Raw genomic sequence first — 15,769 nt, 5'->3', positions numbered from 1 at the left:
GGTCGGGGTCGCGGCCGCGGGCCCACTCACACGCGCGGCAGCTGCAGCGGCGGCGCCCCGCGCCTCTGGAACACGCCGTCCACGAACACGCCGTTCTTGCCCAGACAGCGCAGGTAGAAGTCGCCGCCGGCGTCGGGCCCAGGCTGCGCCGAGGGCTCGGGGGCCGCCCCGCCATGGCCGCCGCCCGGGGGCGTGAAAATCTCCAGGTGGCGCCGAGAGATGAAGCTCGAGTGGCCCATGCTCACGTCCACCGAGCCCTGCGACGAGTTGCGGCCGATGGTCACCGAGCGCTTCTTCATCAGGTACTCGAACTCGCGGCCCTCGAGGCGCGCCACGGCCCAGCCGCCCGGCGGAGACCCGCCGCCCGCGCCGCCGCCGGCCCCGCCGCCCGCGGAGGCCCGCTCGCGCCAGGAGCGCCGCGGCCGCCGCCATGGGCCTGCGCGGCCCGGCGCCTTCCGCCGCCGCCGCCACGGAGCTGAGGCCCAGCGAGGCCGCCGGCCGGCGAGCGACGAGCGGCGGCGAGGGCGGGACACGCGCGGCGCGCTCGAGCGGCGCCGGGCCCGCGGACGGACGGCCGCGCCCGCCTATGGGGGCGACGCACGCCAGTGGGGCTACCGGCGGCCAGCCAATGGCGAGGCACGCCGGCCGAGCGCCCGCACGACCAAGCCGCGTCGCCCGACGCAGGCGCGGCTTCGAGCGGCCTGGAAAACCCGGGGCGGAGCGGAGCGGGGCTGGCCGCGGAGCCGCCGAGCGGAGAGCGGGCCGGCGGGGGCGGGGGCCGGGTCAAGGTCGGCGCGGGCGAAGGGGCGCGGTGGCTCCTGTCCTGCGGGGCAGCGGCTCGGCCGTCGGCTCAGACGAGCCCGCAGACGCCCGCAGACTGCCCGCGCTCGGCCTCTGCTGTCACCCTCCCCGCTGGGAACTGCCTCTTGTTAACCGTAGTGACTGTCTAAGCCCATCCAACGCCCAGTTTCAACGTCGTCAGTTTCCACCTCGGTTAAAATCACTGTGAGGCGACCCCAACAGCTAGGATGGCACGGCCTAGACGGTCCGTGATCAGTGACCACCCTGGACACGCTCCGGACCGGGGCGCAGCGCCCCCACGCCACGGAGGGCTACTCGGTCAGGACCAGGGACCAGGCGCTTGGCGGCGGCGCGACGGGGGCGACGGAGCGCGGCCCGGCGACCACAGCGCCCGCCCGGCCTGTCTTCGCCAAGTCGAAACCGCAGCAAACTGCACCTTTCAGTCTCTGCCACAGGCGGCACCGTGGGCCACGCGGCCCGCACGAGGGACCGTCCTGAGAACCAGGAAGGACTGTCACACTCTGCCAACAGTGGCCCCTACCGACAGGGCTAGCGATAAGCCCAGTGCCCCATTATTTGCGGATCGTTAATAGTGAAGAGTAATTACTACAACAAAAAGACGTAATTTTAAGTACAAAGGGAGATCAGTGTGAGTGGCAAGACGTGAGAGGAAGCTGGGCTTAAACGGAGCAGGAGAAAGTCAACATTCTGGGCAAGACCTGCTGAAGAGAGGCAGGCTGCAAGTGGGGCGGCCCTCTATTCAGTGTGTGTGTGTGTAAAAACGCATTCTAAAAAATGGAAATCAATGTGGCCCTCTCAGTGTGATATTTACATACATTATTTGCCATAAATGTGTTTGCAATTATAGCAGAAATTCGTAAGGGTTCAAACTGCTTGGAACCATAAGTATAGGACAATGTCCCAGACAGAAAAAAAAATACAGCAGTTCCATTAAACACTCCTCATTGTATTGGAGAGGTTTCCGATGGTGTTGAGACACGTATGGAAATCATAGGTGGGGACAGCACTCATCCAAAAACAAAGCACATACGATCAAGCAGAGTAAATGTGTCCACCCTGGAGCGTGCGGTCCCAGGCTCCTGCGGCCAGCTGCTCTGTGCGCTGGCTCTGTGCTCAGTGCACACGGCACACGCCCCACTCTGCCTGGCTTTCAGAAGCTTCACTGCGATCAAGTTACTGACGGTGTTCGGAGCACGTGTTGTCTGCTGTCAACCTTGACGAGGCTATTGGAAATGGTCACCTACCTTTCACGTGTTTCCATCAGCACAGTGTCCGCCACATGCAGGACACCCAGGCCTGTGGACACAAGGGACGAGCTGGCAGCACTGCGCCCATGAATCTCAGTGACACCCTTACTGTCAGACACGAGGCACCTGGGAAGAAAGATGGGCAATGCCAGGCCCTACGCAAGGTGAGATGGTAAGGACCACGCAGCTCTGAGAAGGAAGGGATCGCTGCTGAGGGCTGGGACACTCAGAAGGGCTCCAGAGCAGAGGCGGGGCTCATGCTGGCTTCCCACCCTGTCTGAGGACTCAGTAAGCACTCGCTGTATACCAGGAACAGGCCGGGGTGGACATGCGGTGGGCACCCAGTCATGCCCCGTCAGTGTGGGGTCACCATGTGTGAAAGACGACCAAGGGAAGTCAGCACGGGAGCCTGGACATGACTGAGGGGGAAGCAGAAGCAGAGGATGCTGACGAGGTACCATGTTTCCCCGAAAATCAGACCTAGCCGGACCATCGGCTGTAATGCATCTTTTGGAGCAAAAATTAATATAAGACCCAGTATTATATTATATTATTTATAAAGACCCAGTATTATATTATATTATGTTATATAGACCTGGTCTTATATTAAAATAAGACTAGGTCTTATATTAATTTTTGCTCCAAAAGGCTCACTAGAGCTGACGGTCTGGCTAGGTCTTATTTTTGGGGAAATACAGAGCATCCTGGCTCTTCATGTCACGGAGCTGAGAGCAGAGATGTGGATGAGACACCCCAGACCCAAGTTTTACACAGGTTTGCTGTTTCATCCAGGGGATGTGTACTGGGCATCTAGCCAGGCCCATGCAGGTGCGGAAGGAGGGCAGAGAGCCTGGCCAAGGGGCACCTGCCTCAGGGTGCTGGTCTGATGCAGGACCCACAGCACACCTGGAAAGAAAGACACAGCGTGTGCTCTACGGCGCGGTAAGGGATGCGAGATGGGCAGGAAGGCCCGGGGAGGAGGCGATGGGTGACCTGAGGCCTGAAGGACGTGAGCCAGGGGCCACAGTGGCATTTGGGCAAAGAGCAAGGACAAGGGCCCTGAGGCGGGCTTGTGCCCATCACATGCTCGGCCTGAGCAGGCCGTGAGGGAGGGAGCAGAAACAGCCGGGGAGCAGAGGGCCCGCTGCATCCTGGCTCCGCAGTAAGTGAAGGGGAAACCACTGGGCAGTTCACGCGAGGAGTAACAGGATCTGATTTAACTTTTTAGAAGTTGAATCTGTTTGCTGTGTGGGACAAAACAGAAAGCAGGGAGGCTGTGTCTCCTGTAATGACTCAGGCTACAGAAAAGGGTAGCTGGACCCACAGTCCTCCAAGACTTGAATAAGTACCCGGAAAACTAATTTTGTGAACACCTCTAAGCCCCCCCCCACATTTAAGATAATAGCAAAATTTTCTATCATGTTTAAATAGTTGTAATGGATGTAATTTCCCAAATGTTATACATATTGACTTCTAAAATTAAACCGTGACATCATTCCATAAATGCATCAAATGGAGTTTGAATGCCATTATGATTTGAAACCAACCCACTATCATATGTTTTATAAACACAATCTCTTGATTAACAGTCAGGAGTTCTATTAAATCCTTTTCTCCTAAACTCATTTCCATTCAAATTCCCCCACGAATTTTCTTCTAAATACAATAAGTGTTTATACTTGAACATAATTTACTAATGACTCTATTATTAATCCCTGGAGAGAGACAGACAGACAGAAGGGTGGCAGGGGAGAGAGAGAGATTGATTTGCAATTTCTTATGAACATAAGTCTCACATTAAAAACATTTTCCCTCAGTTGAATTAGTATTACAACTATTATTAACTCATAATTGATCAAAGCAATATAAATACATGCAAGCTTTAATTAAGACTAAAAAAATTGAATTTTATTGGAGATTTATCTCTTAATAATATGTCTGGGCCTTTTTTTCCCGACAGTTACAGTTAGTTCATATATCCAGTGACGAGAATTACTAGAGTGAAGAAGGGTACAGGATCAATATTATCCCTACCTTTTTCATAAATGTATAGCATAAATAAGTAGAACTAGAGGAAGTTTGTTATAGGAACCTAACTCTGTTCTTTTAGCCTCTTTGGTTGCAGGTACCAGATGAGAGCTGAACAGAGACTGCAGGGGTCTCTCAGCACCGGGAGATGTTGGAGCAAAGGGAAGAGCTCTTGGTGCAACCCAGGCAAACGGTTGAGACCCCAGAAAGGCCACACCCTTGGGGAAAGGGCTACACACCAGGAGCAGAGAAAAAAGTAAAATATCTGCAATGCAGAATGCACTGAATTTGCCGAACACCAGACTGGATGAAACTGAAGAGGGGATTTTTCAACTCAAAGTCACATCGATAGAAACCATCTAAATCAAAACGCAAAGAAAAATGACAATGAGAAAAAAAGATAACAGAAAGGAATATTAGAGACCTGTGGGGAAAGATCAAATGGTCTAATGTACGTAAAATTGGGCTCCGAAAAGAAAAGGAAAAGAAAATGGAGCACAAGAAATATTTAAAGAGAGAATAGATGAGAATTTTACAAATGGATGAGAATGCACCAACCCACAGATCCGAAAAGTTTAGCAAACCCCAAGGAGGACACATTGAAAGTAAAACCCATGGCGGCATATTGTAGTCCAACGGCTGAAAACCAAAGGTAAAGATAAAAGTCCTTAAAAGAGACAAAAAAAAGAAGAAAAAAAAAGACACACCACACTCAGGACAACTCTAGTGAGAAGGACAGCTGACTTCTTATTAAAAGTAATGGAAGCCAGAAGACAAATCACACAGCAAAATGCTTAAAGTAAACAAACGAAATCAGAGACGACAAGTCAACACCTAATGAAAATGCCCTTCAAAAAGTAAGGTGATGAAGGACATGTTCAGGTAAACAGAAGCCGGAAAATGTTGTCACCAGGAGACGTGGCCTTTAAAACGTACTAAAGGAGGCTCTTCAGGCCAGAGGAAAATGACCCAAAACGGAATCCCAGGTGGCCTATGTGGGTAACTGTCCAAGACATTTAAAATCATTTCTTGAAGAGGTTATTGAATGAAGGCTTGAAGCAAATTTTAAAGCAATGTTGTGAGTTTCAGAGCAAGGCTGTCTGACACACTTTCCTGCGCTAACAGGAATGTTTTCTTACAGCCCCTGCCCGGCACGGAAGCCACCGCCTTGTGGGGCTCTGGGCCCCTCAGTGTGGCTAGTGTGACTGAGGAGCTGAATGTTAAAATTGTATTTAAATATAATCAATTTAACTTTATACTTAAAGAGCCACATTTAACTAATGGCTACCAAATTGGACAGTAGAACCTGTAGAAAAAAATGACAATGAAAGAACACAGAGTAGGAGGGGAGTTGATGTTATTTCACTGTTTTATGGTTCTTACATGGTTGATGAAGTGGCATAATATGATTTCAAAGTGGAGTGATAAGTGAAGGGTGCATACTACCATGTTTCCCCGGAAAAAGGACCTAACTGGACCATCAGCTCTAATGCGTCTTTTGGAGCAAAAATTAATATGACCTGGTATTATATTATATTATACCCGGTCTTATATTAGTTTTTGCTGCAAAAGACGCATTAGAGCTAATGGTCCAGCTAAGTCTTCTTTTCGGGGAAACACAGTATAATTTCTAGGTCAACCACTACAAAATTCAGTATAAATATATAGAATATGTTACATATACTATCTATCAGAAAATACTATAGAGAAGATAAAATGGGATTTGAAAAATACGTGAATAATCCAGGAGAGCAAGAAGGAATGCAGAGCAGATGAAACAAACACAGAACAGCAAGGTGACGACTCTAAACCACGTTGGTGGCTGCTCAGTCATTTACATTAAACGTAAACTATAGAGAACGATGATCACAGGCCAGAGACTTTAGACTGAGAAGAAAACAGTGTAACTCATGAGTTTACCGGACACATACTTGAAATCATAAGATCAAGACAAGCTGAAAGCACGAGGACTAAAAAGCGATACTGTGCAGACCCGAGTGGTGAGAAAGCGGCTGCAGCCATGTCAGCCAAGGAGACCCAGTGAAGGACAGTCACCAGAGGAGGAGTCCATAATGACAAAGGGTTCCAATCCTCAGAGAAATGCAGCAATCCGAAGTGTATGCACCAACACGACTTCCAAATGTTCACCGCAAAAACGGACAGAACTAAAAGGAGAAAGAAAAGAAGCCACAAGTTCAGTGTGAGATGTTAACACTTCGCTATGGAATTAGCAGAACAGGCAAAGACATCTGGAAGGACAGACAGGGAGTGTCATGAACCAGCTCAGCCAGTTACACTGCACACAAGGACCCCTGCTCTGTACCTCTGCAGTTGTCCAGCCACGTGCGGCTCTGGCAGAGTGGGAAGGAAGGGACTGCGGAGAAGTCGCACACGTCCACCTTGGTCTTTCCACCAGTGAGTGGTGTGGCCGAGGTCCCACCGCCCCGTCCACGTCTGTTTCCTCACCAGCAAGGTGGGCCACAGCACTGGCTGCTCTCTGAGGGCCCTTCCAGCTCTAACCCTCCATTCTGAGGAGGCTCTGGGGCTGCCCTACGATGCCGCCCCATTTGAAAACACGGTTTCTAGAAGAAAACAAGATCCAAACGAGGCCCACACCTCCAGCGTTTATGTCGGGGCTGTCCTGTGGGGAAAGTGCTGTCAGAGTCGCTTGTTATGCAGTTAGCAAACTCTGATGCAGTGTTCTCTGCATGCCAGGTACTGCTTTAGGGACTGTCTGGATATTGAGTCAGGCCGTCCCCGTGATACTCCTGCCGTTGACAGACACTCTGACTGCTCGCATGACACCTGGGCAGTGGGAGGCACACAGAGCTTGACTGACGTGCCACATCAGTAGTGGGACTGCTCGTCACCTCTTCCTGAGAGACACAGAGATAAGGCTCCCTCTGAGTGCCTCTCACAATAAAGAGGGGTGCCTACCATTGCTATAATAATCGTGAATTTTATCCTCTTTAAGAATCAAAAATTCAGAGTAAAATCCGGCCCTTCAACTGGTTTCATTTAACAACGTAATATGAACAGCTTGTCATTAAGTCCTGCGGTTTTAAGGTGATAAAACTATGATTCATAACTTTTCACCACTAAAAAGCCTTCAGAGGCTCACTGTTTCCCACCAGCCGAAAGCCAGACCCAGCCGCCTGTTTCCTGCAAACGGGAGCCGCCCCGTCCAGCTCCTGCCCAGCTTTCCCCAGTTCCTCCCACTTCTCCCAAGTGCTGTGCACTGTTGGCCGCCCCAGCCCCCACCTGCCGGCGCCATGCTCCACCTCGACCACCACCAGCTGCCACCCTTGTTCCAACAGTTCTCCTGTACCCAGGTGCCCTCCTCCGCATCTACCTGCCTGTACCCAGGTGCCCTCCTCCCCATCTACCTGCCTGTACCCAGGTGCCCTCCTCCCCATCTACCTGCCTGTACCCAGGTGCCCTCCTCCCCATCTACCTGCCTGTACCCAGGTGCCCTCCTCCCCATCTACCTGCCTGTACCCAGGTGCCCTCCTCCCCATCTACCTGCCTGTACCCAGGTGCCCTCCTCCCCATCTACCTGCCTGTTCCCAGGTGCCCTCCTCCCCATCTACCTGCCTGTACCCAGGTGCCCTCCTCCCCATCTACCTGCCTGTACCCAGGTGCCCTCCTCCCCATCTACCTGCCTGTACCCAGGTGCCCTCCTCCGCATCTACCTGCCTGTACCCAGGTGCCCTCCTCCGCATCTACCTGCCTGTACCCAGGTGCCCTCCTCCCCATCTACCTGCCTGTACCCAGGTGCCCTCCTCCCCATCTACCTGCCTGTACCCAGGTGCCCTCCTCCCCATCTACCTGCCTGTTCCCAGGTGCCCTCCTCCCCATCTACCTGCCTGTACTCAGGTGCCCTCCTCCCCATCTACCTGCCTGTTCCCAGGTGCCCTCCTCCCCATCTACCTGCCTGTTCCCAGGTGCCCTCCTCCGCATCTACCTGCCTGTACCCAGGTGCCCTCCTCCCCATCTACCTGCCTGTTCCCAGGTGCCCTCCTCCCCATCTACCTGCCTGTTCCCAGGTGCCCTCCTCCCCATCTACCTGCCTGTACCCAGGTGCCCTCCTCCCCATCTACCTGCCTGTACTCAGGTGCCCTCCTCCCCATCTACCTGCCTGTACTCAGGTGCCCTCCTCCCCATCTACCTGCCTGTACTCAGGTGCCCTCCTCCCCATCTACCTGCCTGTACCCAGGTGCCCTCCTCCCCATCTACCTGCCTGTACCCAGGTGCCCTCCTCCCCATCTACCTGCCTGTACCCAGGTGCCCTCCTCCCCATCTACCTGCCTGTACTCAGGTGCCCTCCTCCGTATCTACCTGCCTGTACCCAGGTGCCCTCCTCCCCATCTACCTGCCTGTACTCAGGTGCCCTCCTCCCCATCTACCTGCCTGTACCCAGGTGCCCTCCTCCCCATCTACCTGCCTGTACCCAGGTGCCCTCCTCCCCATCTACCTGCCTGTACCCAGGTGCCCTCCTCCCCATCTACCTGCCTGTACTCAGGTGCCCTCCTCCCCATCTACCTGCCTGTACCCAGGTGCCCTCCTCCCCATCTACCTGCCTGTACTCAGGTGCCCTCCTCCCCATCTACCTGCCTGTACCCAGGTGCCCTCCTCCCCATCTACCTGCCTGTACCCAGGTGCCCTCCTCCCCATCTACCTGCCTGTACTCAGGTGCCCTCCTCCGTATCTACCTGCCTGTACCCAGGTGCCCTCCTCCCCATCTACCTGCCTGTACCCAGGTGCCCTCCTCCCCATCTACCTGCCTGTACTCAGGTGCCCTCCTCCGTATCTACCTGCCTGTACCCAGGTGCCCTCCTCCCCATCTACCTGCCTGTACTCAGGTGCCCTCCTCCGTATCTACCTGCCTGTACCCAGGTGCCCTCCTCCCCATCTACCTGCCTGTACCCAGGTGCCCTCCTCCGTATCTACCTGCCTGTACCCAGGTGCCCTCCTCCCCATCTACCTGCCTGTACTCAGGTGCCCTCCTCCCCATCTACCTGCCTGTACCCAGGTGCCCTCCTCCCCATCTACCTGCCTGTACCCAGGTGCCCTCCTCCCCATCTACCTGCCTGTACTCAGGTGCCCTCCTCCCCATCTACCTGCCTGTACTCAGGTGCCCTCCTCCCCATCTACCTGCCTGTACCCAGGTGCCCTCCTCCCCATCTACCTGCCTGTACTCAGGTGCCCTCCTCCGCATCTACCTGCCTGTACCCAGGTGCCCTCCTCCCCATCTACCTGCCTGTACCCAGGTGCCCTCCTCCCCATCTACCTGCCTGTACCCAGGTGCCCTCCTCCCCATCTACCTGCCTGTACTCAGGTGCCCTCCTCCCCATCTACCTGCCTGTACCCAGGTGCCCTCCTCCGCATCTACCTGCCTGTTCCCAGGTGCCCTCCTCCCCATCTACCTGCCTGTACCCAGGTGCCCTCCTCCCCATCTACCTGCCTGTACTCAGGTGCCCTCCTCCCCATCTACCTGCCTGTACTCAGGTGCCCTCCTCCCCATCTACCTGCCTGTACTCAGGTGCCCTCCTCCCCATCTACCTGCCTGTACCCAGGTGCCCTCCTCCCCATCTACCTGCCTGTACTCAGGTGCCCTCCTCCGTATCTACCTGCCTGTACCCAGGTGCCCTCCTCCCCATCTACCTGCCTGTACTCAGGTGCCCTCCTCCCCATCTACCTGCCTGTACCCAGGTGCCCTCCTCCCCATCTACCTGCCTGTACTCAGGTGCCCTCCTCCCCATCTACCTGCCTGTACCCAGGTGCCCTCCTCCCCATCTACCTGCCTGTACTCAGGTGCCCTCCTCCGTATCTACCTGCCTGTACCCAGGTGCCCTCCTCCCCATCTACCTGCCTGTACTCAGGTGCCCTCCTCCCCATCTACCTGCCTGTACCCAGGTGCCCTCCTCCCCATCTACCTGCCTGTTCCCAGGTGCCCTCCTCCGTATCTACCCAGTCCCCTCTTCTCACACAAAGTATTCATCGCTGGGGCGACTCTGTGCTCTGTCCAGGACCCAGGACTTCTATGGTAGCTCACGTGTGTAAGTTATTTGGCAATCCACAACCTCTTGCATCTTGTGATGCTTCTTGTTGCTTTCCTTGCACTGTTATTTACGTTCCTTACTCTTCAGGTGCGTTGTCTTATGTCTCCCACTCAGAGTAAACGCTCTGACTGCACAGACCGTGACTTCTACCCCTGCATTGCACACGACACCATGCTCAGGACAGCGGCTCAGCACAGACCCAGCTCATGAAACCACAGACCCACACTCCCGGCCCTGCCCCTGACTGTGGGCGCCCAGCCCTTGTGGAAGAGATGGAAGAAGTGCTTGAATTGCATGGAAGAAACACATTCTACAGAGAGGAGATAATGCTCTTATTTTGGCCAGGCTGTCAGACAAAATAGAAGGTATACCCTTCACAGTACGGCCCTGCTGATAGGCAGTACCATAACTTCAAAATGTATTATTATGGAGTAAGCACTATATTAAGTAAATGATGTTTCACATTTCTGGTTTTCGTTACAGAAACACAAAAGCTAAAGTGTAAAAAAATCGTATTACCACACACTTGCTGCTGCCCAGGATTCTGAGAAGGAAATGTTCTGTTTGATCAAACATCTGAGGCTCCGAGGTGGGATTACGGCCGCATTTACTTGTGCTACCCCCGCCACGCCTCCACAGGATCAGACAGAGAGTGGTATTCCATATGCTTGTGAAATCACTCGACTGAACTGAGGTCTACTAGATAACAGAAACATGGTGGAGGGGGAGCGGATGGACGTGGAGTGGGTCGGGGTCCCTGCCTCCCATAGGGAGTGGAGGGTGGAGAGGGGCTGGGACCCTAATTGCAAGACCAAGCCTATGGCTGCTGCTGCTACTAGTAAGCTGGCAGCCCGGCCGTCCTTTTTAACCTCTTCTGGTACCGGATGCTGTATGGGCACGTCACACACGCTAACCTGCACTGTGATGATGGCAGGGGAAGACTAGTGCCCAGCGGCCCTGACTGAGGCTGGGCCCCTGGCTGAAGTGGGTTGGCTGGGAAGGTCTGAGACCCAGCCCCAGGCTCCACCCCCACCCCTCCAAGCAGGGCTACGTTCACCTTCTTTCTGGAGATGGCACTGCAGTGGACTTGGGGATACATGGAGGAGGGTGTGGGGGTGCATGTTGGGGTCTGCAGTCCCTTCGGCCAGCTGTGCTCTGGCTCCCTGCCTGGGCACTTGCCTGATCAGGGGTTGCCCCCAGGGGGTCCTGTCCTCCAGCCACAGCCCCAGGAGCATGTGGGAGGGGGGACACAAGCTTTGAACTACTCTGAGCCGCAGTCTGTGCAACATGCCCCCATCATCAGAGGTCCCCACTGAGCTGTCGGGACTGTCCCCCTGCATGCAGGTCGGATGGCAGTGCTCTCCTGTGGGAAAGTCCACACAAGAGCCCACAGCATTGCAGCAAATGCTTTCCTTTACAGCAGCGCCTCAGCAGGACACACACCTGCTAGAGCCACCATCAGCACAGAACGGAATGCGGGAAGTCGTGTCTTTGCAGCCAGGCACACCAGACCAAGTCTTGGCGTATCTGGAGCACTTTGTCCCAACAAAGTCTGGAAGTTTCAGAGGAAATAACACTCACTTTGGTAATGACACAGCAAAAGGGCCTGAAAAAACTAAGTCAATGTATGTGACACATGGTTATTTTATCACACAACCATGGGGCTCAGTGCCACACAGTGGCAATTTTCAAATGCATTTGAGTTGCACTTGTGTTTACCTTAAGGTCGCATTAACTTTGTATACATTTTCTGGAATTGATCATACCAAAATTCAAACACGACCAGAAGGAAATATCTAACTGGGGGGAAAAAAAAAAGGAAACGGAAAGATAAAGTGTGGTAGACATTTCAAAATGTCAAAAGTATATCACAACGGAACCAAAAACACGAATGAATGCTCAAAATCGTGAAGGAAAAGAACCAGGATAACTAAGACATTATGGATCGTGAAAATGACAACCCAGAGATGAGATATTATGAGAATCAGGACACTCCTAAACAGGAAGCAAAAAAATGCAGAAGGAAAAGCAAAGCAGAAGGATGACGATGGTAACAGAAAGGAAACCCATGGGGCCTCCGGTGGGGAGGGCTCACCAGGGTGGCCTCGCCCCCCCCAGGTTTAAAGCCCGCTGACTTCCGGGAGCACTGAGGCGGCACTGTGCCTGCCGCAGTGAGGCGTAACTCCCCCAACAGGGTTTAGTGAAAACCCATGAGTTCAAACCTGTGATCCCATTTACAGAGAATCAAGTAAAACATACCAGGGACCAAAGAGGTGCTTCTCAGAACATTTAGAAAGAACTATTTTTTAACAGGAGAACGGCCGCATGGTGTGGATGAGCCTGTTCTGAGACCACACATCGCATTGCTGTTTTGCTCGTACGCGTCTTCCACCAGACAGACGTTCCTCAGACCAGACAGACTTTCAGGTCAGTATCTTTAGAAGCCTCCACAGAGCACGTGAACACAGACACTTGGGCGATCACATAAACACAGTGGGCTCCAGCTCAAAGGACGGCGGAAACTGAACGCACTCCGTCCAGTGAAGCATAAATACAGAAAGTTGTTTCCATTTCTTCCCGATTGGACGTGAATCCTGCAGTCAGCAAGGTCAGAAAGCTCCTAATAAGCCACTCTGAGGCCACAGAGGATTTCAGGCCAGACCCTGACCTGCCCAAGCCCTTCAGCGGTTCCAGATGTGGCCAAGTCCCAGAGCCGGTTCCAGATGTGGCCAAGTCCCAGAGCCGGTTCCAGATGTGGCCAAGTCCGAGAGCCGGTTCCAGATGTGGCCAAGTCCGAGAGCCGGTTCCAGATGTGGCCAAGTCCCAGAGCCGGTTCCAGATGTGGCCAAGTCCGAGAGCCGGTTCCAGATGTGGCCAAGTCCCAGAGCCGGTTCCAGATGTGGCCAAGTCCGAGAGCCGGTTCCAGATGTGGCCAAGTCCCAGAGCCGGTTCCAGATGTGGCCAAGTCCGAGAGCCGGTTCCAGATGTGGCCAAGTCCCAGAGCCGGTTCCAGATGTGGCCAAGTCCGAGAGCCGGTTCCAGATGTGGCCAAGTCCGAGAGCCGGCATCACTCCTAACAATGCAGAGCTGATCAGCTCTTCTAAATCGTTAAGGAAAAGCAAAACCTGAACAACCCTGAAAAGACTGATTATCTTTCATTCTATAAAAACAGTGCTACCGACTCATTGCCATCCAAGAGATCATCCAAGTCTGCATCCAAAAACAGGGGAAAATACAGGCGAGGTGAGGTGTGCCAAGCAGTTAGTGGAATGTATGGCGTGTGTAGCATCGGTCAGCGTTGTGTAATTCGCTGCTTGTTGTGGACACTTTTTTAATTTTAATTGTTTTGTTTTTAAGGCGGGCGTAGCTCCCGTGGCCCATGCAGGGACCCCGGGAACCGGCAACCTCGATGTTTCCACACCGCGCTCTCACCCGCTGGCTAACAGGCCACCCCTGTGCTCCTTTCCTCGTTGTCATCAACCTTCACCTTCGGATCTAATTTTGCACCTTTGCTCAGAAAGGATGCTCCAAATTGCACAAGTTGGGGCCTCACCCATCCTGCGCTGGCCGCGGCCTCCTGCCCCGCCCGGAGCCCACAGGGGGCGCGGGGGTGACGCGGGGCGGGGCAGGACGTGGCGGGGACGTCGGTGTCCGGGCTCCTGGGCCCGGGGCCGCGTCAGGGGAAGGTGAGGCACGCGAGGCTGCGGAGTCTACACGGTCCTGGTGGAAAAGTCGGGGTGTAAGTCAGGCGGCCGCCGAGGGTGCACACCCTGCGGTCGCCCTGTCACCCCACCACCCGTCCGCGCGCCCCTGGGTCCCCGACCACGCTCGCCGCCCGGGAACGCGCCCGCACGCTCGCCACGCCCCGCGCGCCGCCAGGTGCGCACGCCGGACGTGCGTGCTTCAGCGAGGGCGGGGCAGCAGCGCGCCGACGCCGCGCACGCCGTACGCACGAGCACGTGACCGCCCCCCCCGGCCCCCCCCCCCGGCCGGCTGGGGCCTGGCGCCCGTCGGCCCTGAAACAGGGAGAGGCGCGTGGGCTGCCTCCCAGCGCCGGTCACGCCGTCGGCTTCCTTCACCGGCAAACGTGACCGGGGCTGCGACCGCAGGCCCGGAGCCGTGCGAGGCAGTGGGGATGCGGGAGGACAAAAGCGCGCCTGCCTGCGAGGCTGACACGGACGGAAGCTGAGGCTGGGGGTCCTCGTGGGGAGCAGGCGGCAGCGTCGCGTCATTGGCTTCGCTCCCGTGATCCCACTTGTGAGCACTAGGCCCGCACACTGCTTTCTGGGGCCCTGCCTCTGCTTGGGAGGCGCTCAAGGCCCCGCGAGGGCCTGTCGCCTGTCGCCCGGCGCCGTCAGGGTACAGCACGTGGCGCGCCCGGAGCCGCCATGCACCGGGCGCAGGGACAGTGGGCATCCGGAGGAGAGCGGGCCGCTCCAGGCCTGCGACTGGGGTCGTTCCAGCGCGGCCTCGCGGTCGCCTGCAGAGACGGGGTCAGGGAGGTCGCCTGCGTCGGGCTGGCTGCCGTCGCTCCCTCGCAGACAGTTTGGGGACCTCCGGTTGGCCAGGAAAACACGGAGGCAGGAAACTCCGCCAGGTCAGGCAGGGTGGGGGAAGGGAGGCCATGTTGTCACAGCCTTGGCCCAGTCGCCTTCCCTGTCCCCTGGGCCATCTTGACCCGAGGCTTCAGCAGGCATCGCGGGTGGCAGGGGAGCCCGGCCGGCCGCCGCGGAAGACCCTGTCCTCCTGGTCGGGCCTTCCCGCCCTGGACACCGGCGGAGGTGCCTCCACGTGGATGCGAGCCTTCGCAAGCTCCGGCCGGCTCCGGACAGCGCGTCCGGTTCTCCAGGCTGCTTCATTGAGTCCCTGCCAGGGCATCGCTGGACGTGCTGCTCGGGTTTCCGCGCGCTTCCCCCATGGCCGCCCCGGGCCTGTAGCTGCACGTGTCGGTTCGTCCGGCTCGGACAACATCCCTTACGCTGGCGCTTCCGGCTGCGACGGCCTGTGGGCGCACTGCAGGCAGCCTCGCCCCCGGCAACTGCTAGTCTACCTTGATGTTCAGCCCGGGGCTGCCACTGTGCCCGGCTGGGTGTCCCTGCCAACCGGCTTCCTCCAGGCCTTCACCTTGGGTCCTCCCTCATCCTCACCCTCCCTTCACCACCGGGGCAGTTGTGGTCACACATCTGGGGTTACAGGGGTTCCCTTTGGTTCCAATGTCCCTTTGCCCTGCAAGTCACCTCTGCCTTTCTCTTGCCTACAACCAATGGGAAGTGGGAGGCAGAAGGGCTGAGTGGCTGTATCCAGTGGGAGGCACTGGCAGGGCGACGAGCGGCAGGGAGGCTCCGCTACTATTTAGTGCCGACACCGTCAGCGCCAGGTCTCACTGGGTCAGGAAGGGCCCCAGGCCTCGGGATGCTGAGCCCTCGCTGCAGGGGCTCGTGTTGGGGTGCTTACCACCCCTTAGCTTCCTTGAACCCTGTTCCTAAAAACAGCTCATTAAACTCTCTGTGGCCATGTCCTTTGACAATCCTGGCTGACAACAGTTTCAGTCTATTTCTCCCAGTGCTTGTTGGTTTGAGAGAGGAGGTACCCTACTACCTGCAACAGCAA

The 15,769-nt window shown here is 55.7% G+C and overlaps 1 protein-coding gene across 1 annotated transcript in view; it reads right to left on the bottom strand.

Moving 5' to 3' along the window:
* FOXK2 (forkhead box K2) overlaps positions 1–447 on the bottom strand; it is a 41,999-nt gene extending 41,552 nt beyond the window's left edge. Inside the window, 2 exon segments of the mRNA XM_019735482.2 lie at positions 31–396; positions 398–447. Of these exon segments, the coding sequence (XP_019591041.2) occupies positions 31–396; positions 398–432 (401 nt within the window). The 5' untranslated portion in view covers positions 433–447.
* Between the last annotated feature and the right edge of the window lie 15,322 nt (positions 448–15,769).

The sequence above is a fragment of the Rhinolophus sinicus genome, linkage group LG15 (genome assembly GCF_036562045.2).
Source record: "Rhinolophus sinicus isolate RSC01 linkage group LG15, ASM3656204v1, whole genome shotgun sequence".
NCBI classification, from domain to species: domain Eukaryota; kingdom Metazoa; phylum Chordata; class Mammalia; order Chiroptera; family Rhinolophidae; genus Rhinolophus; species Rhinolophus sinicus.
Note: the sequence above shows the minus strand (reverse complement) of the source record. Positions and strands in the feature narration are given on the sequence as shown.